Source organism: Sinohyriopsis cumingii, chromosome 19 (assembly GCF_028554795.1).
Source record: "Sinohyriopsis cumingii isolate HCF-2022 chromosome 19, ASM2855479v2, whole genome shotgun sequence".
In the NCBI taxonomy this organism is placed as follows: domain Eukaryota; kingdom Metazoa; phylum Mollusca; class Bivalvia; order Unionida; family Unionidae; genus Sinohyriopsis; species Sinohyriopsis cumingii.
Window position 1 is genome coordinate 9,978,427 of NC_142979.1, and position 24,939 is coordinate 10,003,365.

The 24,939-nt window shown below is 36.0% G+C and overlaps 1 protein-coding gene across 1 annotated transcript in view; it reads right to left on the reverse strand.

Moving 5' to 3' along the window:
• Window positions 1-24,939, reverse strand: part of LOC149775121 (uncharacterized) — a 155,574-nt gene that overhangs the window by 95,395 nt on the left and 35,240 nt on the right. Inside the window, exons 7-16 of the mRNA XM_089944352.1 lie at window positions 16,109-16,222; window positions 15,585-15,698; window positions 11,859-11,972; window positions 11,182-11,295; window positions 8,345-8,458; window positions 6,743-6,856; window positions 5,741-5,854; window positions 4,585-4,698; window positions 3,295-3,408; window positions 2,268-2,381 (exon numbers count right to left, since the gene is read on the reverse strand). Of these exons, the coding sequence (XP_089800478.1) occupies window positions 2,268-2,381; window positions 3,295-3,408; window positions 4,585-4,698; window positions 5,741-5,854; window positions 6,743-6,856; window positions 8,345-8,458; window positions 11,182-11,295; window positions 11,859-11,972; window positions 15,585-15,698; window positions 16,109-16,222 (1,140 nt within the window). The remainder of the gene's footprint in view (window positions 1-2,267; window positions 2,382-3,294; window positions 3,409-4,584; window positions 4,699-5,740; window positions 5,855-6,742; window positions 6,857-8,344; window positions 8,459-11,181; window positions 11,296-11,858; window positions 11,973-15,584; window positions 15,699-16,108; window positions 16,223-24,939) is intronic.

Sequence of the window (24,939 nt, forward strand, 5' to 3'; positions counted from 1 at the left end):
ATCACGATGTAGCGCAGTATGACCTCGTCGTATCGTGACATTATGATGTTTCATCACTGACAAAACAGCGCCTTGAAATTCCTTGCCAGGATCAACTTGTAATAGATTTGGCCAGCGCAGAGGACCTCTTCGATAAATCCTTTCAAACGCAGAACCTACTTCAGTTGCTGACTTTGTTTTCAACGGCTCTGCTTGTTTGTATCGACTCGCAACATCAACTACAGTTAGCGGCAGAAATAATATATCAGCTTGATGAACTTCATTGGGTACGGTAACATCAAAATGCGAAAAGTTAATTTGTTTTGGCGGTGGTAGATAGATTTGCCATATAGCTTGTTTGGATAACCAATTAGCCGCAGTGGCCTTTTTCACTTTTGCAGCGTCCGCGAGTTTACCAATTGCTGCTTTACCTCTCCAATATCCTCTCGGAGAATAATAAATAGATTCCATATTACTTATAATTAGCACCCATCATTAATTTACCTCTCATAGCTGATTTTACCAACCATGAGGCCAATTTTTCTTTGAAGGATTTATCAGGAATAGCATTTAACGCATGAATTAATTTCACATCCGCGAGATGTCTGTGTTGCAAATCGCTGCTTTTATAAGCAACATCATGAGCATGACACGCCTTATCGATAGCGTTTATCGGATGCTCACCGGGTCGGGGCTGATTTTGATCATCGAGTCTGATATCAAGTCTGGTTCCGGGGCGACAGTAGCTATATCCTGGGTAGTGCTTTTCTCCTGGATACTTTGCCCACGGGGTTCCGGGGAGTTTTGCCAATTTGGCTGCGATGTCACCTCCTCGCTTTTTTTTAAAACATCTCCGGATTTCTTAGAAATGAATCTAAACTTCTTTGTACCGCATTGTGCACACTTACCAGTAAGTGCTGATCTGTTATTTTTAGTTGTAATCGTCGTCACGTCGTTCGTGCTAGTACGCGCTCTACACTTAACACAATATAGATTCATAATTTATTATTATAATATGAATGTAATTGATTTTTCGGCGACTAAAACAAGAGAACCGGTTAAGCATGTTGCGGCGCTACCAAACTCTATCCGGATGATTATAATCGGACCATCTGGATCCGGCAAAACACAATTGCTACTCAATTTAATAATGAGATGGATGAAGTGGAACAAGTTGTATTTAGTTGCTCCCAGCGTAGATGATCAACGGTGTTATGAAGTGTTAAAAGATTTTAACGAAAATGCATCAGAAGTTGCAGGAGAAAACATTATTGAGTTTATAACAGATATCGATGAAGCGCCAAGCATCGATGATATCGATGGAAGCGTTAACAATTTAGTCGTGTACGATGATGTTATGTTAGACAATCAAAAAAACCCAGCCAGGATATTCTCACGAGGCAGGCATAAAAACACCGATGTGATATATGTCACTCAAGGGTATACTCAAATACCAAAAGTGATCAGGGACAACTGCAATATTCTTGCTGTGTTTAACGGCGTTGATACATATACACTACGAAATATTTGGCAGACTTGGTGCGGCGGTGATATGAACTTTAATTTCTTTAAAAACTTTTTTAGTCACGCTCAATCAGTCCCACATGGATTTGTAACGATCAATTTACACGACCCTCGGGCGCGGTATCGTATCGGACTTGATCAAATATTTGGTTAACCCATAGCAGCAAGGGGGGGGGGGGCGACGATGACATCAACGTGGTCGTCGCTGTGTTTACCGGACGCTGACGACACTGGGATCGGCGCGCAGAAAGTGTATTAAACTAAATGACGTTTCGGACAATTACCCCCCGACGACGACGACGTTTTTTTTTTTACCAGGCGCTGACGACGCTAGATCGTTGAGTTGCAGAAAGTATCAATTAAACCAAATGACGTTTTAGCCAAATGTAGGATTCGCCCCCCTGCTGCTTGTGGAGAGATCTATTTTCCTCGATGTTTCGAAATGGGTGTAAGTTTTTCGAGCTTTTCGATTCCCGTTTATGTTCCATGAGTTTTTATTATCTTTTGATTACATCATTTTCTTATACAGTGTACGGATGTAACTATCGGATGAACGCACTTGAATAGGAATACTCGTCAGATTATACTGTAATACTATGAGTTGCATGTCAAAGATATTCTCAGAGTAATCAATGACAATTAATAATAACATCTACTAATGATTATTGCATTTATATCACGTTACTGTATAATTGGGACCATAGACGTTTTACAGAATCTCATCTCATGATAATGGACTATATAAGGTACAATTTGCAATTTACCTGTCTCACAATTCGATCCACTGAAGCCAGCAACACATGTACAATGGTAGCGATTGATTTCATCAACACAAGATCCACCATGCTGGCACGTAGTACTTGCACATTCGTCTATATCTGAGAAAAAATATTTTAGTATTCGATGACACACAAAGCTATATCAGGGGGGATGTTGCTTTAGCTTTGCTTGAAATATGAACAATTATTTTACGTTTTCTTACAATTCTTTGTACCATTTCCGTTTTAAAATGTTTCTCGTTAGGTTTGTCTAAGAGGAGTGAATAGAACTGAAAATATTAAGAAAATACAACTCTAAAGAAACCGTAGTAAATATGAGATGTTCCTTCTTGTTACAAGGGCTTATGACAAGTTCATTGACATCTGATGGGGAAATGTACAACTCAGCATCTCCATTTAAATGGATTCCTACTGAGAGGAAATCATACTTGTTTCTAGGAAATGTAGGCTTTATATTTAGCATATGCTCTACGATTTTCTTATTGCATATGTAGTCTTTTCACTGAGTTATTTCACCGTAATGGACTTTTGTATTCTGCACCAAACCTTGGAACCATTGTAATATATTATTGTTGGTGACACTTCTGTTTTGAAAATGTATTTCCCGTGAATGTTTATTCGTGTTTATCTTTAAAATACTTTCGTTTTTTCTTAAATGCCCGTCATATTCTTGTTCTGTGATAATGGAATTACACCATTTATCTTGTAGGTTATGCCTATTTCTAGAGGATTGTTATTGTTATACAAATATTTTAAAGCAAAGAAAAGTCTTGCAGAATCAACAAGAGTCAAATAATTTTTTCCGTTGCTATCACCTATCCCATACAAAGTGCTTAATTCCAATCTGAACGAAATTATACGAAAACTAATACCTTTTGCCGCTTAAACAGAAGTTCACAATATTTGGTTGGTACCTAACTGTAAAATTCATACGCCATTGCTTCAATAGATTATCCTCAAAACATGGAGTTGATTATTATGCACTAATATTACAGATGAAATTCCAATTTACCTGTCTCACAATTTCGTCCGGAGAAGCCAGGAATGCAGGTACAATGGTATCCGTTGACTTCATCAACACATGATCCGCCATGTTGACATGGAGCAACTGCGCATTCGTCTCTATCTGTAAATATATTTATTGTTTAGTATCGTTGACATACAGGTATTTAGGGTGGTTGTTCATCATATGATCATATACATGTACGAACATGTTTAACTTACATTGCTGAAACAGACATGTAGTAGGATATTGTTATTCGTTTCATTCGTTCACATTCATTCCTATTCCACATCAGAACAAATAAAATTATTATTGCAATTCATTTTACACGAATTTAATAGAAATGACTATTTTCATTATTTATTATCTTTCTTTTCCATTTAATTTTAACAAAGTGGATTGTGTGTTTGGTTTTGTTATGATACCACATACGAATATTACTGTGATGACTCCAAAATCGTAATTTGGTTAGTTGCAAGACAATCTAGACAGTATGATGGGCACATGTTTTATGCAATTCATATTCCATCCGTAGCCTTCACTCTGTGCTATTTCACCCTATCTGGCGTTTCTCTTTGTGTACCAAAGCATTCAATCAATGTAAGGACTTATTTTTGTGACACTTCAAAGTCCACTTTGTATTTACGGAATTCGTCGGTTTTGTCACTATGATTCGACAAGTTAAACATCGCCTGACAGGAAAATGAAATGCGTATACTGTGACGATGGCTATACAGCATTTGGTTCCGAATACATGTCGATGTATGTAGGTTAGTTAGTATTTCAAAGGTAATTTAAAAGCATATAAAATTATTACAGTATTAACAACAGTCACTATGTTTGTCTTACTTGAGAGGTTCAAACATAAATAATTGTAAAACATTGGTTTTTTACAATTCATGGTCAGCAGAGGAAGACGTAGACAAAAGATCTTGAGCTGATATTGGAACTTTACATTTTCTATGTTTCGTCTAGAGAGAAGATACATGAGCTATGAATTTATTTAGTATGGAAAACGCGTAATGTTACGGAGAAACATACGGACAACAAACAAGTTCATTTCCATCAGATACAAATGTGAAAGGAGTTATATATGTTAGATATCTATCGCATTTCATGTCCTTTTGCTTAATAATTTGAGCAATGTTTATGTCCAGCAAAATATTGAAAACCGTAGGCTAGTTAATATCGTGCACATTTTTGCAGGAAGACAACGAATGAAGAATTTCCATTAAAAGTCGTTATCATTCGATGAGGTGATTGTTCTATGCCAATCATTCGAATATAAACCTAACTTACCAGTCCCGCAATTCTGCCCCGAGAAACCAGCAACGCAAGTACAGTGGTAGCCATTGACGAGGTCAGCACATGATCCTCCATGCTGACACGGAGAACTCGCACAGTCATCTATATCTGTACAAATATATTTAACATTTATTGTTGACTCGAACATGCCGTAAGAACTATGGATATGTTTTATTCTTTCACATGTAATTGCATCGAACGCAAGGACAATTATTAATATTATTGTAAACAATTTGACATAGATTTCAGCCAAAAATCGTTAATTTCCTGGGTTTCTCACTTTACCAGTTTTCTCTCTTAAAAAAACGCGATGGTTTTGTTAGGTCTGTAGTAATGCTAGATACTAATATTCGGGAGATAAAACCAATGTATTATTGACATTTAATTTTCCCTAATTCTATTATTAAAATGTCAGCGTTCTAAAAGTTGTGAATGCTTTGACATTATATTCTCAACGTTGAAGTTTTCTTGCACTGCGCATTAGTTAGTGTTTTCCAAGTTTCAAAAGATACATGGCGACTGACGTAGAATATGCTTATGTAGCCAGGTAGGAAATAAACAGATGGATCCGCTATATGGGAGGAAACGGGCTTAATTAAAGTATCCTACTTTATCATGTCAAGTGTACCCATTGTTTTAGAATTAAACAAATAGATCCGCTAAATGCGGGATAACAGGCTTGTTTAAAGTTTCCTACTTTATCATGTCAAGTTCATCTATCGTTTCAAGGGACAGTACGTCAATAATTAATATCAGATTTAAAAGTAGAAAAAAATATAGTATAGTGGTATTGTAGAGAGATCTATTTTCCTAGATGTTTCGAAATGGCTGTAAGTTTTTCGAGCTTTTTGTTTGCCCTTTATGTTCCCTGAGTTTTTATTATCTTTTGATTACATCATTTTCTCATTCATTGTAAGGATATAACTATCGGATGACCGGACTTAAATAGAAACAATCGTCAGATTATAGTGTAATACTAAGAGTTGCATGTCAATGATCTGTGCAGAGTAATCTATGACTGTTAATTAATAATAACGTTTAATAATGATTATTGTATGTATGTCATATTTCTTTATAATTGGGATCATAAACCTTTTACAGAATCTCATATCATGGTGTGGGACTATGTAAGCTGCTATTTGCAACTTACCTGTCTCACAATTCGATCCACTGAAGCCAGCAACACATGTACAATGGTAGCGATTGATTTCATCAACACAAGATCCACCATGCTGACATGGAGTACTTGCACATTCGTCTATATCTGAGAAAATATTTTAGTATTCGATGACACACAAAAGTTGTATCAGGGGGGATGTTGTTTTAACTTTTCTTGAAATATAAACAATTATTTTACGTTTTCTTACACTTCTTTGTACCATTTCCGTTTTAAAATGTTTCTCGTTAGGTTTGTCTAAGAGGAGTAAATAGAACTGAAAATATTAAGAATATGCAACTCTAAAGTAACCGTAGTAAATATGAGATGTTCCTTCTTGTTTCAAGGGCTCATGACATATTCATTGACATTTAATGGGAAAATATACAACTCAGCATCTTCATTTAAATTGATTCCTATTTAGATTAATTATGTTTGTTTCTATGAAAGGTGACCTGTATATTTATTATATGATACACGACGATGTAGCCTTTACACTTGAGTTGTTTCAGCGTAATCGACTTTCGTATTCTGGTCCAAGCCATGAAAGTAGTGTAATATGTTATTCTTGGTGTTTTAAAAATGTATATTCCATTATTAGTTTTCGGTGTTTGCCTTTCAAATAGTTTCGTTTTCTCTTAAATGCCACGATATTCTTATTCTGCGTTGATGGAATTACACCATTTGCCTTGTTGTTTATGTAGATATTTATAGGAATGTTATTGTTATGAAGATGGTTTTAAATAAAGAAATCTTTTGCAGATTCAACAAGAGTGAAACAGTTGTTCCTTTGCTGTCATTAATTGATTACAAACTGGTAAAATCCAATCTGATTGAAATTATATGTAAGTTAAACACTTTTGCCCCTTATAAAGAAGTCGACACTGTTTCGTTGGTACTTAAAGATAAATTGCTTTTGCCATTTCTTCATTCGCTTATCCACAAACATGGAGTTGATTATTCTGCACTAATATTACAGATGAAATTTGAATTTACCTGTTTCACAATTTCGTCCGGAGAAGCCAGGAATGCAGGTACAATGGTATCCGTTGACTTCATCAACACAAGATCCTCTATTTTGACATGGAGCAATTGCGCATTCGTCTATATCTGTAAATATATTTATTGTTTAGTATGGTTGACAGACAGACATTTAGAGTGGTCATATATTGTATATTCTCCATGGGTCGATAGTATACTTGTACGAATATGTGTAACTTGAATTGTTGATTCATAATTGTAGAGGGAAATAGCTTTTTGTTTCGATCTTTCAAATTAAATTATATTCCATACCATATCAAATATTAATAGCATTTCAACTAAATTAAGATAACTTAAGATCAATGTATTCTGGTCTTTATTTTTTGTTTTTCTCTTTAAAAAAATATACTTTCAACTTCATTACATTGTTAAAATTACACTGTGGTAAACTGGTAGGGTGATTTGAAACTAATTCCTTTTATTGTCATTGATTTCTTGCATTGCGAAGGATTGAATATTTTCCTACTTTCCAAAGATAGAGACAGATCACGAAATATACTACTAAACAATGGAATCATTAAACAGATGGATCCGCTGTATCCTGAGGAACAGCTAAGGGAACCTGCGAAATCATGACAAATTGCCCCGTTGTTACAAAGTCCACTGACACATTATGCTTAGATAGAAACCGAAAATTGTGATTGCTTCGTTTTATCATCATCATAAGTTGAGATGTTATTTCGGACTAATATTATAGGTGAAATTGACATTTATTCGTCTCACAATTCGACTGGGGAAGACAGTAAAGCAGGTACAATTGTAACGGTTGACTTTATTCACAGAAGATTCCCCATTTTGATATGGAACAACTGACCATTCGCCTATATCCGTTCAGATATTATTTCTTCTACCTTCCATTTATTGTACGTATTTGTAACTGGCGAAAGGTACAAAATGCGTTCCTTCGTCAGAACTAAAATTTCAATGCAGAAGAGTTATCGCTTATCTTTGGCGTTTTGATTTTCAGTTTTTCCTCTGGAGAGTGCATAAATGAGGAATGAAGTTCTTTTTTTTTCTTTCAATATGCTTATTTGTATGAAACAAATCCATGAAAATCATACAATTCATCTAGACTGGCAAAGGTAAAAACATGCTTTTCAGATATCTTGAATTTCATTTCTTTATCCCTAATAAATGGTCCAAGTCAGCACACGATCGTCCATGCTGACATGGGGAACTCTCATAGTCGTCTATGTCTGTACAAACATTTTAAACTTGTATTTTTGACTCTCACATTTTAGTTGGAAATATGTATTTGTTTATTGATTTAAATGTAATCCTATCGCACACCCTAGTAAATATTAATAACATTGCAACTCACCTCGCATGATAATGGTTATTTTTGTTTTCGATTTCTTTGGTTTCGTTTTGTTAAGTAACACGATGGAATTTATATTCCGTAACTGTTCTTAAAACGTCACTATTCTCAATGTTGAGAGTACTTTGAAATGTTTCTTCCCGTTTAGAGCTGGTGTTTTCTTGCGTTTTAGAGACCAGAGTGCTTTCCTAATTTTCAAATGGGAGAGAAAGGTAGAATATATTTTTGAAACCATGTACCTGTTAAACATGTGGATCCGCTATATCCGGGGGAACATGTGCAGCTAAAGGACCCTACGTTATCGTGACAAGTTGCTCCGTTGTTACATGGGCTACTGGAACATTCGTTAATATCTGAATGTAGAATAAAACCACAGTATAGTCATTTGAATGGATTCCTGCTGAGCGGAAATCATAATGGTTGCACGAAAATATAGTTAGTTTCTTCAATATATGTTCTACAACATTGTTTCCAATCGTAGCATATACATTGAGTTATTTAACCGTACATATTATTTCGTTTGGTACACCAAATAACAGAATCAGTGAAGGCTAACATGTTTAGCAACGCATCTGTCCAAAAAATTAACTTCCGTGAATGATTTGTGGTGTTTATATTTTAACTATTTTTCTTCTGTTCCGAAATTAACATGCTTGTCGTATCCTGTAATGATGCAATTACGACATTTACCTTAGAATTTATCTTGGTTTCGAATGGAATGTTATTGTTATCAAAAGCAAATTTTTAAGGATCGAAATCATTACAGGATGAACAACAGTCCAATAAGTATCCAATTGCCGTCACACCATCCATACACACTGGTAAAATGCAGTATTTAGGCAAGCATAAAGAAAATTGAAAAACATTGTCTGTTTAGTCCTGATACCAACACATTTGATACATAGACATACATTGTCGTGGCCATCGTCACGTTTCATTTTCACTGAGGTGATAATTCCATATTTATATTACATGTGAAACCTTTACATGTCTCACAATCTCGTTATGAGAACCCAGTTAGTCATGTAAAATAGTATCCGTTGACTTCTTCAAGACAAGATCCACAATTTTGTCATGGAAACCTAGCACATTCGTCTATATCTGTTCAGACATTGTATTCTTTAGTATAGTGGAAACGCATATGGATTGGTCATTGATTATGCATGGGTAACAATATATTTGGAACAAAAATTTTAATCAAAGTTTGTCAAAATCTCCATCTGATCTAGTTTAATAGGAAAGTCCTTTGATTCAAACATTTTATTTAGTTAAATGGCGAGAGGTTTCGAATGTGATCATATTACAACGTATCGTTAAGGACTACCGCATTCTCAAACTTGTTTTCTATTCACGTTTCCTTATTCTTTCTTTTCACAGAGAGTAGAAATAAAAGTTTAATTAATTTATAAACATGTTTCGTTATCTAAATAAAACTTTGCTTCCTACACACAAATGTATTGGTCAGTAGATCATGCAGATTGGAGCACCTAAAGAAACCATTTTGTCATGACAATGTTATATTCCATTAATGACCTCTGCAACATTCATTTGATGTATGATAGGAAATATAAATACCACATTCGTAAAGAGTGAGCAATGGAATGATTCCTACTGAAATTAATTCATAGATGAACTGATAACGTAATAAATATTAGAAATATAGTCTGGAACGTGTTTATGATTTTCACACCATTATTGTGTCATCCAAGGAATTGTCTCAAATATATTTTACATCTTTGTGTTACTTAAGACGATCGAACATAAGTCATTGTAAAACAATTGATTGTAAAACTTTGTACAACTGCATAAATTCCAATCCGGAATCACTGTTTAACACTGGCTTTCCCTTCATGATGTCAGTAAAGTCTCTTATTTCCTTCCTCGTGGTACTGTTCTTTCTACCGAGAACTCTGACGTTATCCAAAGAAATAGTATGCCCTGATAATTTGCAGTGTGCACAACAGTCATGAATTCACTTTTTGGTGTACAAGTGTTATTTTCCACAATTGCCACAATGGTGTTAACCAATGACTTGACACTTTTTATTCAAATAAGTTGGTCTTTTCGCAGATGGTGTTATAGAGTTTGTGGATCATATTAGTTGCATATTTATGGAACAGGTTTTGCAATCTCTCGGAGATTTCACCAATATATGTATGGGAAACAGTTGCACATTTATCTCTTTTCTCCTTCTGATGTTCCTCACTTGTTCATTTTTATTTCAGGAAACACCAACATCCAGTCTTTGTAACCGTTGACCAATTACGCTTATTTGATACGATGCACCTGCAACACCCGGTATTCCTCAACAATAACAATGCTGTTAACAAAATGCAACAGCGATCGCACCACTGATCTCTTGTGTTCAAAATGATGGATGGAGCTGGACTTGTGGGTAGGTTTGAGGTAAAGGGTAACTTTTGTTCCTTAATTATTACCTACAATGTCAACACAATTATCAAATCACGGCAACTCCCCATTCTAAATGGACTGAATATTTGTAAAATGGAATTGAAATGCACTGTGAATTGTTCAATATTGCATTCATGCATCAATGTGAAGTGTCATCCACATAACGAAACCACACAACCTGAGGATGGGGTGCAGTGCAAATAGCATTGAGTTCAGAGTATTCCATACTTATTTCCGCATTTGGAGACCCTGGTGAACCGTTTTCTGCCTTGACATCCTGTTTATAAAAATCTCCTTGATATACACAAAATTAGTGTTCAAGACCCATTTAAAAAGAGTAGTTATTTGTTCTAACACCCAAACAGTGAGTTTTGTTAAATTTGTATCATCTAAGAGTCTCCTTTGGATGACAAGACAAGGTCTGGTACAAAAGGCGATCATGTAATATGATACTAATAAGTTCTCTGGGTTTTGTCACGTGGTCAACATTTAGTTGACAACGTGGCTTCAGTTCAGACGTCATTTCTCTGATGAAGTCCTTACGATAGTTCCAAAGCGTAGGAATTACATCCTGTCATGCTATAGAAAGTTTTCGTAATCTGAGTTAATCCTGCAAATCAAATATGAAACAAAGGAGATGTAACCTGAAGGAACACTGACTTACCAGTCTCACAATTCTGTCCCGAGAAACCAGCAATGCAGGTACAGTGGTAGCTATTGACTTGGTCAACACAAGATCCTCCATGCTGACATGAAGAACTCGCACAGTCATCTATATCTGTTCAAATATGTTTAACCTTGTATTGCTGGTTAATACACGTAATATCAAATATCTAATGTGAGAACAGTTATCCCAATATAGCCATGGGATGGATTTCTACTGAGTAGAAATTATAACAATTGCAAAAGAATATAAGATTTGTTTTTGTAACACGTCTCAGCTCAAACTGTATTTTCTGTGAATGGTATTTGTTGTTTATATTAATCTACTATATTTTTCTCATGAAGTGACGTGTTATTACTAATTTTTTGATGTGGAATTCCAGCATTTACTTTAGAATTGTACTGTTATTTATAATACTTTCTAATGCATAGGAAAATAGTAAAGAATGGATAACAGTCCAAATATTATACCACTGCTGTCTCCGCTTCCATACAAAGTTCGAAAATGGAATCTATAAGAATGTAATCAGGGGGACGAATGCCTTCTGTAGCTTACAAGATGGTCCAAAACAGACGGTATACAAAATAATAAGTGAAATGACCATCGGTGTATTAGACAATGTGTAAGCATTGAGTTGATAATTATGGCCAAATGTTACAGGTGAAATTGTAATTTACCTGTCTCACAATTTTGTCCTGAGTAGCCAGGGATGCACGTGCAATGGTATCCGTTCACATCATCAACACAAGATCCCCCATGTTGGCATGGAACACCGGCACATTCATCAATATCTGTATCAATAGGTATTCTTTATTATGGCTCACGCATGTATTTTTTGTTCAATGGAAATAATATGACACTAAAATATTTATAATAACTAGTCAATAGAAAGGTCTTTAAAATCTCCATCTGGTCAAGTTTAAGGACTGTTTGAACTTTTACATTCGATTTATGGTTCTTATATTGTTACGAGTTTAGGCTCCTACAAAAGTAACAAGAAAAAAGAGAAGACAACAAGCTTTGTAAAATTTAACAAATAATTTATTCCCTTAGAATAATAAAGTAAAAATTAGAAACAATACTTATGGTTTCACGAATCAAATCCAAAAATAATCCAAGAATAAAAAATGGATGTTCTAGAATGAAAGCATCCTAATAAAACTGAATTTGAATCCTGATGAAATCCAAAAATGGAAGGAAATGACGTATTATCTGATCAGCGTCGTTCTGTTGTGTCAACATTTGTTTGTTGAATTACAGAAAATATTGTTCTTTTGTTTGAATTTTGTGTATATTTCGATAAATGTCTTTCTCCAAGATTTAATTTAGAGCAGTAGTATTTCCAGGAAAAACAAACAAGTCATAACATAAAACACTTTATCATCTCAAGTGTTATGGCAAGAATAATCATTATTTCTCAAAACATCAGTAATAAATCTAAGCACAACGCAAAACAGATGCCCAGATGTGGGTCAATCCAAGTATGGTATCGATTCTTTTTTATCAATCTTACTCTGAGAAAGAACAAAATAAAAGTTGTTTACAGAAATCTTACTGGTCCTTAATCAAGGTCAGGAACTAGTTCATCTTTAGATACAATGTCTCTATAAAGTTGTTTACAAATAATTTTTTAGTCAAAACTAAGCTCTAGTACAGTAAATAAAGTTATATTGCAACAGCATGTAATGGAATAAAAGAAATTAAACTTACCAACAAACAATTAAATTAAAGCAAATATAAATTAAATCAAATATATCTAACATTTCCCCCATAAAGAAAAATAAAGGTTTATATAATAAAGCTTTATTTTTACCATAGATCTATTATGCATGAGGTTTTATTTAAGAAGTCTTCTGTATTATACAAAGCATATATGAAAAAATATTTATATACACAGAAAAGCGCATCTTCTATTAAATTATATTTTCCTTTGATGTGTCTGACGTCAATATTATATTCCTGAAACAACAAAGTCCACGTCAGTAGTCATTGATTTATTTTCATCTTGCCGAGGAAAGTAAGGGGGTTGTGACCACTAAACACAATAATCGAAGAAGGAACTGAACTAATATAAACTTCAAAATGATGTAATGCCAATATCAAAGCCAAACATTCCTTCTCGATTGTTGAATAATTTCTTTGGTACTTGTTTAATTTCTTAGGAAAATAGCATGCAGGATGATCAACACCATTTTCATCTTCTTGAATCAATACTGCTCCAACCCCGACATCACATGCATCAATAGACAGCTTAAATGATTAGTTAAAATTTGGAGCTGTAAGAACTGGCACGCCTCCAAGTATGGCTTTTAACTTATCAAAAGCATCCTGATATTTGTCAGTCCAAAGAAACCTTTTTGTTTTGCTCAATACATTTGTCAGGGGTTCAGCAATTATGGAACCATTTAAACAAATTAGTTTCCAGCCATACCTAAAAATCGTATCAGTTGCTTTTAACTAACAGGCACACGAATTAAGAGATAGCCTTGACCTTAACATCTATACGTGTAACATGTTGATGTCCCACGATATATTCAAGAAATGTCAGACTAGCACAGCACAACTAACTGTTGGATATTTTAATTGTCATCATTGGGTCTGTCAAAGAATTTCCGAATTGTTTCTAACGATTCTTTTAAGGCGTCGTTGTAGATGATGACATCATCGATATAATCATCACAAGTATCGAGACCAAAGGTGATCATATTCATTAAACGTTGAAAAGTACTAGGCTAATTATTTATCCCTAACGGCATCACTTTATATTGATAAAGTCCATCTGGAGTCCCGATTGATGAAATTTCCTTCCCTCTTTCCGTCAGTGGAGGTTGCAAAAATCGTTTCAGAAGGTCTAATTTGGTGACATATGTGGCATTTCCGATTTTATCATTGCAGTCATCGATTCTTGTTAATGGAAAAGAATATGTTTTGGTCACACAGTTCACCTTCCTGTAATAAGTGCACATACAGAAAGTTTTATCTGGTTTCGGAACAAATATACATGGTGAACTCCAGTGACTTTCACTGGGTGCTATGAAATCATTCTCAAGCAAATATTGGATTTCTGTTTTCAAGTATTCCTGTTTGCGAGGGTTCATCCTGTATGGATGTTGTTTCACAGATGTGGAATTTTAAAATTTCAAAGTCATGGAAATTTTTGTTCATGTAGGAACATGTGGAAATAAGTGGTCATTTCTCAAATATTAGCTGTTTAAGTTCATTCCTTTATTGCTCTTGCTAATGTAAAAAAAAAAACTGGTCCAGATTATTCACAATATCTGAATTACGAAGATTTGTCACTCCAACATCAGTGGAGCTTTATGGTTTTACTTCACTTAAAACTTCAATGAGTGGGACAGGTACAACTAAATTAATTGCATGTTTAACCTGGCTATCTCTTTCAATACACTTATACTTCTTTCAATTATATAGATCCCAGGAGTACTATCATGATAATTTAACTTTGTAAGGGCCTTAATATCTAATCTGAAGAATGATCAAGAGAGACGGAACTAAATTACCTGACTGAAAAAGTTCTCTCCATTGAAGTTCTGTCAAAACATAATTTTACTTTTGACTTGAACTGCTGAATACCAAATTCAAGCGTAATTGGCTGGAAAATTCCGGACCTAAAATCTGACTCTTGATCAGATTGGACAAATTCAAGAAGGCTAAATTGAATATAAAACTTTTTATCAATGTTGTTACTATGGTTTTAACTTTAATAGTCCTCAAAGGAATGGCATCTGAAAACCTGCTTGACGTACACATTATGGTCAACATGTATTGATTACCTGACTTGTTCTTAGGTAATGGACTTATTCTATCAACAATCTAGCATTATTCTGCTAAATGGTTGGTCAAATGCAGGAATAGGTTGCAGATGAGCCTTTGATATCTTCGGATTAGGTTTTACTACAATTTGACAAGTATGACAAAATGTGCAATATTTACAAACACCACTTTTGAATTTTGGCCAATAGAAGTGAATCAAGATCTTGTGATAAGTCTTATTAATCCATAAATAAACAGCCAAAGGAATTTCATTAACCCACCTCACCGTAAAACAATCAATGTCTAGTGAAAGGTATGGTTGGAAGTGGAACGTGCACGAGTAACAGCTTGTACTTGTATTTAACACTTTAGTTTTCATGTGTCCTCACCAGGACAGAATAGAAAGATGAAATGATTGTATCAAGTGTTACATATGAATAGTTGCAAACAAATAAATAAATGTAATTCATAATGAAATCATTTTATCGAAAGTATAGAGGCACAAGTCAAATATAGTGTCGGTATAACTTGTATTTTGTTTACTTTTATATATTACTTTGAGCTAATCAAGTGTCATGCAAATCAATCATAAAGCATAAGAAATATAAGCAGATGGAACACATACTTACCAGTCTCACAATTCCGTCCCGAGAAACCAGCAACGCAGGTACAGTGGTAGCCATTGACTTGGTCAACACACGCTCCTCCATGCTGACATGGAGAAATCGCACAGTCATCTATATCTGTTCAAAGATGTTTATATTGTATTGATAACTTGTAAATGCAATAGCGCATATGTATTTTTAATGTGTCAAATTTCATTCATATCCCATAGCAGAACCAATATTGATACTCGTTATTTTCGTCGTTTTGCTTTCTTTGTTTCTTTTTGTTGTATATTTAAGAAACAATAGGTTTGGTGGTTATGGTATGGTGCCCCGTAAGAAGAGTACGTTAATAAAATCAATAAACGATTTGGAATTATCATTCCCTAGATGTGTTTGTAATGTCAGTGTTCTAAAACTTGAAGTGCTTTACAATTTTCAATCTCATTTATTGTTGTTGTTTTCTTGCATTACACATGACTATGTGTTGTCTTAATTTTCAAAGATAAATGAAGACAGATTTAGAATATACTTAGGAAACCATGAACCTATTAAACAGGTGGCTCCACTATATCCAGGAGAGCAAGTGCAGCTAAAGGAAGCTACATTATCAACACAAGTTGCCCCGTTGTTACATGGACCACTGGAACATTCATTGATATCTGATGGAGAAACATACAACTCAGTATAGTCATTTTTATGGATTCGTACAGAGTGGAAATCATACCAGGTTTACGAAAATCAAGGTACTATGCTGAATATTTGCTCTACGGCATACTAATTTCAATGGTAACCTAAACACTGAGTTATTTTATCGTAAATTGTCTTTCGCTTCGTACACCATAACACAGAAACAATGTAAGATTTTATTTTTAGTAACACTTCTCAGTTTACTGTATTTTCAGTGAATAATATTTTGGTGTTTAATTTGAACTACTTTACTTCTTTTATGAAATTAACGTGTTATTTTTATCCTGTGCTGTGGAATTACAGTATTCACCTTAGAATTCATGACGGTTTCTGATGGAAATGTAATGTTATGCAAAGTCCCTTTTAATGCATTGGACAATGTTATAGGAGGACCAACAGTCCGATAATTGTTTCATTGCTCCCCTCCCATCCGTACAAAGTGTTAAAATGCAATCTACAACAATGTAATCAGATGGAAGAATGCCTCCTGTAGCTTAGAACGTGGTCCGAAATAGTTGATATAAAAATATAAAGTGTAAAGGCCATCGGTACATTCGACAATCTTTAAGCATTGAGTTGATAAGTATCTCCTAAAAAACATAAGTGAGTTGTAATTTACCTGTCTCACAATTTGGTCCGGAGAATCCAGAAATGCAGGTACAATGGTATATGTTGATTTTATCAACACAAATCCCCATGTTGGCATGGAACACTAGTACAGTTATCTATGTCTGTACCGATATGTATTATTTACTATGGTTGACCCTCAAATGTGGTGGTCATTGAATGTGTATTGAAAACAATATGATTCGAGAATGTTTCTAATAACACTTCAATAGCAAGTTCTTCACAATCTCCCTCTTGGGTACTTGAAAATCCCTTTTAACATTTACATTTGATTCATAATTTATATTTGCCTAAATGACACAAGCTGTAGAGAATGATCATAATAAAAACGTATCATTAAAAGAAAGATCGCATTCCTAAACGTATTTTCGATTAATATTTCCTTTTTGTTTCTTTTGATAGTGCATAGGAACAAATGTTTATATTCATGCTACATTATTAAAGAAGAATGAAGCTGTTTGTATACTATGTGTCTATCACAAATATTATGACAGGTAAATATGCAGATTGCAGCAACGAAAATAACAATTATTATCACGACAAGTCCATGCTCCAATCAAGACCAGTGACACATTTATTGATGTATCATATAAAACAATAAAACCATTGTCTTTAAAGTGGTCAGTACAATAATTCATAATGATTGAAATTCATAACTCACTGGCTAACATAATAATCATTAAAATATGGACAGTGTCATGTATGTGCTTTCTACATCATGAGTGTGTCAATCATTGCGTTGTCTTGACGTTATTTGATCACATTTGGGTCAATATTTGAGAATCGAACACAAACAAATCATCGAAAAACAATTGATTGCTTGCGCAATTCTTTGTCTGAAGTTGAATATGCACAAGTAAGATTTTGTGCTTATATTTTACACTTTAGTTTTCGATGTTTTCCCTCAGGACACAATATAAACAGAGAGCGAATGTATCAATCTTTGATTAATAATCGTTGTATGATAAAAATGTACGGAGATCATAAAGAAATCATTTAAAATAGAAATTATAATGATAAAGGTCAAATATACTTTTGATAGATCTTTTTTGCGGCTAATTTTGTCTAATAATTTGAGATATTCATTAGCAGCAGAGAGACTGAGCCCACCAACTATTTCGTCAAACAGAACCTTCTATCGAAAACACTCTTGAAAGAAGTATTGTCTTCACAAAATAAACCCTTCTAGACAGAAAACACTGATAAATAGGCTTTCTTCGCTGACCAGAAGGGTTATCTCATGAAAAATGTCTACCTATATAACTACTTCTCGATACAAGGGTCTACTAGACGAAACATTCAGTGTTGTTTCAGTCTCTCTGCTGCTCCTGGAAAAATCCTTTAGGATTTTAATGCTTGCATTTCTAATCCTTTAGGATTTCTGTGAATTAAAAAATTATAAAATCAATAACAATGGCAAATATCGGAGAAGCATATAGTGTTAGATTAGAAGCAATTAAAAAATTTCTTCCTGTCCGCGATAGTTTTAGAGAAAAACTTCAACAACGACAGCAAGCACAAGTTGAATTTGCTACGGGTACATAACAGTTATTTAAACCCGTTACAACAGCTACTGAAAAGGCTGCGGCGGTCACTGAAAGAGCTTTATTGGGAGATATTACGGAAGAGGAAAGAGAAAAGGGTATTCTTCCAACGCTAAAACAAACCGCTGAGCAAACTGAAAAAATTGCAAGGAGAACTAACAAACAAAAAAGATTTTACAAAAACTTCCAACTGATATAGCTCAACCTCCACCCACCGCTGAAGAAGTCACTAAAGTCGCCGAAGCTGCTGCACCCAAAGCAGCAAAGGAAATTATTAAACTGACTGCAAAATTTGATCCGGGTTTTATTAAAGTCCTTAAAAACACACCAGAAGACAAATTACCTGAATTTATATTAGATGGTTTATATGACAAACATAAACATTTAAGCGAGAAATATAAGTCCACGACTGATACCAATTTTGTTAAGTGGGTGTATCGTGTATACTATGATAAGAAAACGGTCAAATCTAACGATTCAAAATTTTCAACCCTTGTAAATGCAATGAAGAAACTTGACGAAAGTAGACAACAAGGGCTTCCACCTCCCTATTCACCGCTATTGGAGGAGCGTCCAGATGAAAAAGATGATGATATTCTTGAAGATCTTGGCCTCCATGGAGCTACAGGTAGTGGTCTTGGTGGTCACATTACTTGTCCTAATAGTGTTCTCAATGATGTATCGCGGTTAGAAGTTCTCATCGGAGGCAGACGAGCTGGTAATAACTCACCGGAAATAATTAATGAAGCAGCTGGTATTTGTCAGCGATTATTTCAGGGTGGTATCATGGATGTTCACGCGTATGGATAACTTATCGATGAAATCATTGACTGAAAGTCATCGAGTTAGATAAAAAAAAATAATAATGATCATACATAACGCTCACCGTGGACCCGTCGTGGTCAGGGTAATAAATTCACGACTACCTGTTTATAGAGCAATTTACGGAGATGGTGATGTTATTCAAGGTTTATTCAGAAGCCTAGCACCCAAGGCAGCTCCGATTGCAAAACAACTATCAATGAAAGCTATTGATGTTATTAAAGATATAGCTCCTGGTGCTATCGGTAATATTGCCAGCAAGGCATTTAGTACAATCAAGGAAAGATTAGCGCGATTACGCAGGCCAGTCAAATTACCAGCCACCGCAGAGATGCCTGTGGATGTCAGTAAAGTAATAAATCAAGCTGCAAATAAAAAACTAGCAGAGATACTGGATCAACCAATAAATACAAGTATGCTATCAGGAAGTGGTTTTCGTTTTAGATGACTATGATTTACTATAAAATGTTTAAACGCGTGTCTGATCCAGCTTTCGATATGGATGCACCAGTACTCAAGGATGAGTCTTATCAGTACTATTCTTATGAAGCACGAGAACCAAATCAGCGGAGCAGAATTGAATTACAAGTGCAGGATACAAGCAGATATTTTTTGCCCGCGGAAGCATTTATTGAAGTTACAGGTGAAATCGTAACAAATGTTGTCGCTAATACACCATATGCAGCTGATGTCCAAGTTGGCTTTGTAAATAATGGCATCATGGCACTATTTTCCAGCGCCAGATATCTCATAGACGGCAAAATAAATTGAGACAATTCAAGATAATGTTGATGTTGCTACGACAATTATTGGGCTGGCAAGATATTCAGATGATTACACTAGATCAGCTGGCCCAACTATGATGTTCGCCAAAGACAATTCTAACTTTCCTGATGGAAGACCGTATTTGGAGGTACAAACAGCACGAAATACTGCGGTTGATCCACAACCCGTTGGGATGCCGCCTAGACCAGGTGATGCATTTTCGATATTAAGACCCAGCCCAGAGTACAACTTAGGGTTTGAAATACGAAAATCAATGTTGAAAGGTAATAATAGAGAATTTTCATGTGCGATTCCACTGTCTCACGTCTTTGGATTTTGCAGAAATGTTAGAAAGGCCATTTTTGGAGCCAAACACACAGTTGTTCTTCATCGAAAAGGTGATGACAATGATGCTATCTGGCGAGCAGCTGGCGTTGCTGACGGTAAAGTAAATATAAAAAGACTTGCTCTGTGGATGCCGGTGATGACTCCGTCACTCGCTGCAGAACAGCGGTTAATTTCTTTCATGGATCAAGGTGGTAAATCAATAATGTCGTGGCTAACAACAACCACTGACGTTAATCAAAATTATATTGATGGGCTATTCACGTGGCATATATCATCACAGCAAGGTGTTGCGGCACCAAGACATGTCTTTCAACTTAATTTACGATTAAACAATCAAGAACGTTCTCATATAATATTTGATCAACTTGGTATCACTGCAGTATCCTTGCGAATAAACGGACATCAAGAACCATCCGAGGATATAATATTGAACTTTGGCACTAATAATGTAGCACGTGTATATCACCGTTTGATGACATTTACGGGACGTGATCAAAATATTGATACTAGTTTGCAAATATCACAGTTGGATTTTACGAGTATGTATCCGATTTATTACTTTTCGCTGGAGCATCTTGATTTAGCTGAACAATCTGTTGTTGATTTACACCTCAGAGCTAACGTAAACTCAAGTAACCCTTACAGAGCAATCGCGGTCATACTCTCTGATAAAACAATGCTACTTGAAGGTGCTTGTGGACGAATGAGAGTCGTTCATGCCCCAGTGGAAAATATGTAACATTGCTAGCAGCAATATGTAACAATTAGATCAATCTCGTATTAAATAAAATGTCATACAGTCATGTTAATGTCACTTGGACTCCTGGTCAGGTGAAGAAATTACAATCGAAGAACCTGAGCACATGTGGGACAAAAATAGCACTAAAACACGATCAGCTATTGGGCGGTCCAAACAAACTGTCATTAACTAAAACCCAAGTAAAACATTTCAATAAAGCAAAGCAAGCAGCTACTGGAACTCAACTTGATTTCTCTCCAGCCGCGGTCAAAGATATGGTTAAAACAGGCGGTATATTTCCTCTTCTCGCCGCGATACCAGCACTGATAGCTGCTGCTGCCCCCGCAGTCGCTAAAGCAGCCGCGTTAGGGGCTGTTGGAACAGCTGCTGGAATGGCACTAAAGAAAGCCACAGGGAAAGGATACAAAAAATGGGACGCGGGTTAAGACTTCCAGAAACTCCACCCTCATGGTACCCAAAACGGTTCTGAAAACCGCTGGTTTTCTACCGATGTCAAATTTTGATTTGCTTGATGCTGTTAAACAATTAAATATAAAAAATTTCAGAGGCGTCTTTATGCGAAATCAATTACCAACACGACCGAATAATCCAGAAACCGGAATTATTAATCTTGATAACAGTGATGGTCCAGGAACTAACTGGGTTGCTTACGCGATCGATCCACGTGGAATTATCTATTTTGATTCGTACGGGCTAGCACCGCCAATTAAGTTTCTGAATTATGTCAGCAGAGTACAAAGTACTCTGGTGCCAGGCACTGCAATTTGGTATTCAACGTTACCAATACAAACACTGACCGATCCTCCGATATGTGGCCGTGAAGTTTTAAATGTTCTCGATGCAATCTTGAAATCGAAGATTTCTCCTCACAAAGTCGTGCATGAATACACGTTGAAATCACAGATGTGATTTCCAAATTTAAACAATCCCATAACTAATAATGGTTGATATTTACGGAAGATCAAGCAGAACAAAGGAAGAAAAAAAAAGATATCGATTTATCAAAGTATGCGACCAAAGATGAAATTGATAATCTTTTAAATCTAACTGGGGTAGACCCAGATGAGGTTGTAATTTTTCAAGATCGACATGGCAAGCTAAAAGCCAGTAACATTAAGTGGAATGACATAATTCACAGGGTCCTTTTAGCTACCGCGGACAACATCGCTGTATTCACTGACAGCGGCAGAATCAGAGATTCGTCGATATCAATTGCGATGCTGCGAGATGATGCACGAAAAGCCGCAGGGGATTGTTGTTGTTGTTGTTGTTGTAGGGTTTAACGCCATTTTTCAGCACACGATAGGCCATATATGGCGGCCAGTATCAATGGTGGAGGAAGAACCCGGGAAAACCCCGGAAAGAACCACCGACCCACGAGAAGCTACTGGCAAGCTTTCTCACATACCCACATTGGCTGAATCCGAGACTCGAACCCACGCAGAAAGAGGTGAGATGGCAGTGGTCCGTAACGGACAGCGCTTTAGACCACTCGGCCACTCGGGGCCCCACGCAGGGGAACGTGTAAGTCCGGTGATACAATGACATGTGAACTCAGCATGAACGGTAACAAAATAACCGTTTTAAGATATCCAACATCCCCGGAAGATGCCGCAAACAAACAATATGTAGACACCGTTGACAGTAAACTAACCACGTTGCGGGCTGAGTATGATGTTCACGTGGGCGCGTTCACAAGACTTCGAAGAAACTTTGCAAAAACTGATGATGCCGTGGATAAGTTCTTTGGGACTCCTCCAGTTGTCGACATAAACCTTTCTGAAATCAAACAAAATCTTATTGGTAACGCCAGCGAAGTCAACGCGATTAATACCCGATTAGGTGTAGTCAGAACAGATAGAAGTTTTTCAGATCAAATCGCGTTGATACAAAATAGCATTGACACGATCAAACAAACACAGCAAGATATCGTATCGGGAATTCCTGAGATCGTTAACAAAACCAGTCTGATTAAGGTCCCCACTGGAGTTACCCCCGGGCATATCATCAACATCGTATATACAGTATCATCGGGATTCGCAACATGGTCCAAACAAAATAATACTATCAAATATACAGCAACAGCCACAGGCGTGTATGGACTGTCTGTGTTCAGTGCCGCTAAATTTGAGATCTTCACAACATATCCCTGGAGACATTCCACCGATAAGTATTCCGGGGTTGTGACTATCATATTAAACAAGGAAACCGAAGAAACATTTATACTGGAAGCCGCAGACAAGAAATTAACCGCAACATCTTATTGGTGGTGTTTGGAATTTGTAGCTGAAACGCCTCAATTGGTTACCGCGTAAAATAATAAAATGGCATCAGCGACAACTCTAATGACAGAGTCATTAAGTGCGCAGCAATATAGATATGATCAAGTACGCGAATGGCAGTCAGAGTTAAAAGATACTATTGACAAATGCGCAACAAAGATAAAAAGTACAAACGGCGTGTATCTGTATTAGACACAATAGTGTATTCGGTATCCGCGGTAGTTGCATCTACTGGGGTGCTATTATCAGCGCTGACCCAGGGACAACTGCAATCGCGGTCACAATTACAGTTTCAACATCAGCGACAATTGCAGGAGTTGCTAATATAATTGCGAAAAAATATCCTCGTGTGCGCTAACAAAATTACACGAATATGAAAAGTTAAACAGCGCAGCCACGAGCACCTACTCGAAATTGTCGTCGCTGATATCATCCAGCCTTGACGATACAGTTATATCCGATTCCGAATTCACGTTGATGTCCAGCGCATACAACAATTACGAAAACACAAAGTGCTTTTCAAAGAACTTTGATTTGAAAACGATGAATATAAATAATGACGGAGATACTTCAAAAGATAGCCGCAAACACAGCTCCGGTAAAAACATCAATGATAACAATATCTTCGAAGCAACCAGAGTTTAATATTAATTTTCCAACTGCAATTCCAGTAAAAGAAATCGCACTGGCACAATTACGAGTATATCACAGTTGGCCCAACATCAGGTCGACATCATTTCACGGACAGTTGCCAGATAATTCATTTGTATTTTCGTATCAGAATAACCCCGACGGTACTCCAGATTGGGACGTCATTCATTTACAAACAGGGTCTTATCAGATAGAAGAAATCAACAAAGAAATACAGCGTCAAATAAAGCGTATCACGGGAAAAGAAGCAAAAATATCAATAAGTGCTCACGAGCCAACGTTGTCAACGATCATCGAAGTCGCTTCACCGGGTTACGCCGTAGACATTTATAACAGTTCAATCAGAACAGTATTAGGATGGCCTGAAAATCCACCACCGACACCACCGATACCACCAGAACCAAAAAAGTCTGATTATATCACTGACGCGCAGTCATATCACGGAATTACCCCGTCATACAAAGACCATCTGGATGTTATCAAAAGTTCAACGTTGAGTAGTGGTTTGAGCTCCTACAGTGCGGACGAAATTTATTGGTTTTTTGGTTATGACGGAAAACCCCCAGATGCTGCTTCTTGGGCTTCTTCTGGTTATGAAAGAGGACCCCAAAAAGATGTCTTCGGTCTTGGCCCAAAAGATAGACTTCCAATTAATAATATCATATTATAATAATGTCCAAAAAGTCTTCGATTTTCAATGAAAATGCAAAGCATTTTCCAAAGACTCCCAAGAAATGCAAAGCATTTCCGAAAAAATATGATGATGATGAAAATGTCTCTGACATTTGCACCGACAGTGATTTTATTGTTAGTGACAGTGATCTCTCTGACAGTGACGACAGTGATTTTATTGTTAGTGACAATGATCTCTCTGACAGTGATTTTATTGT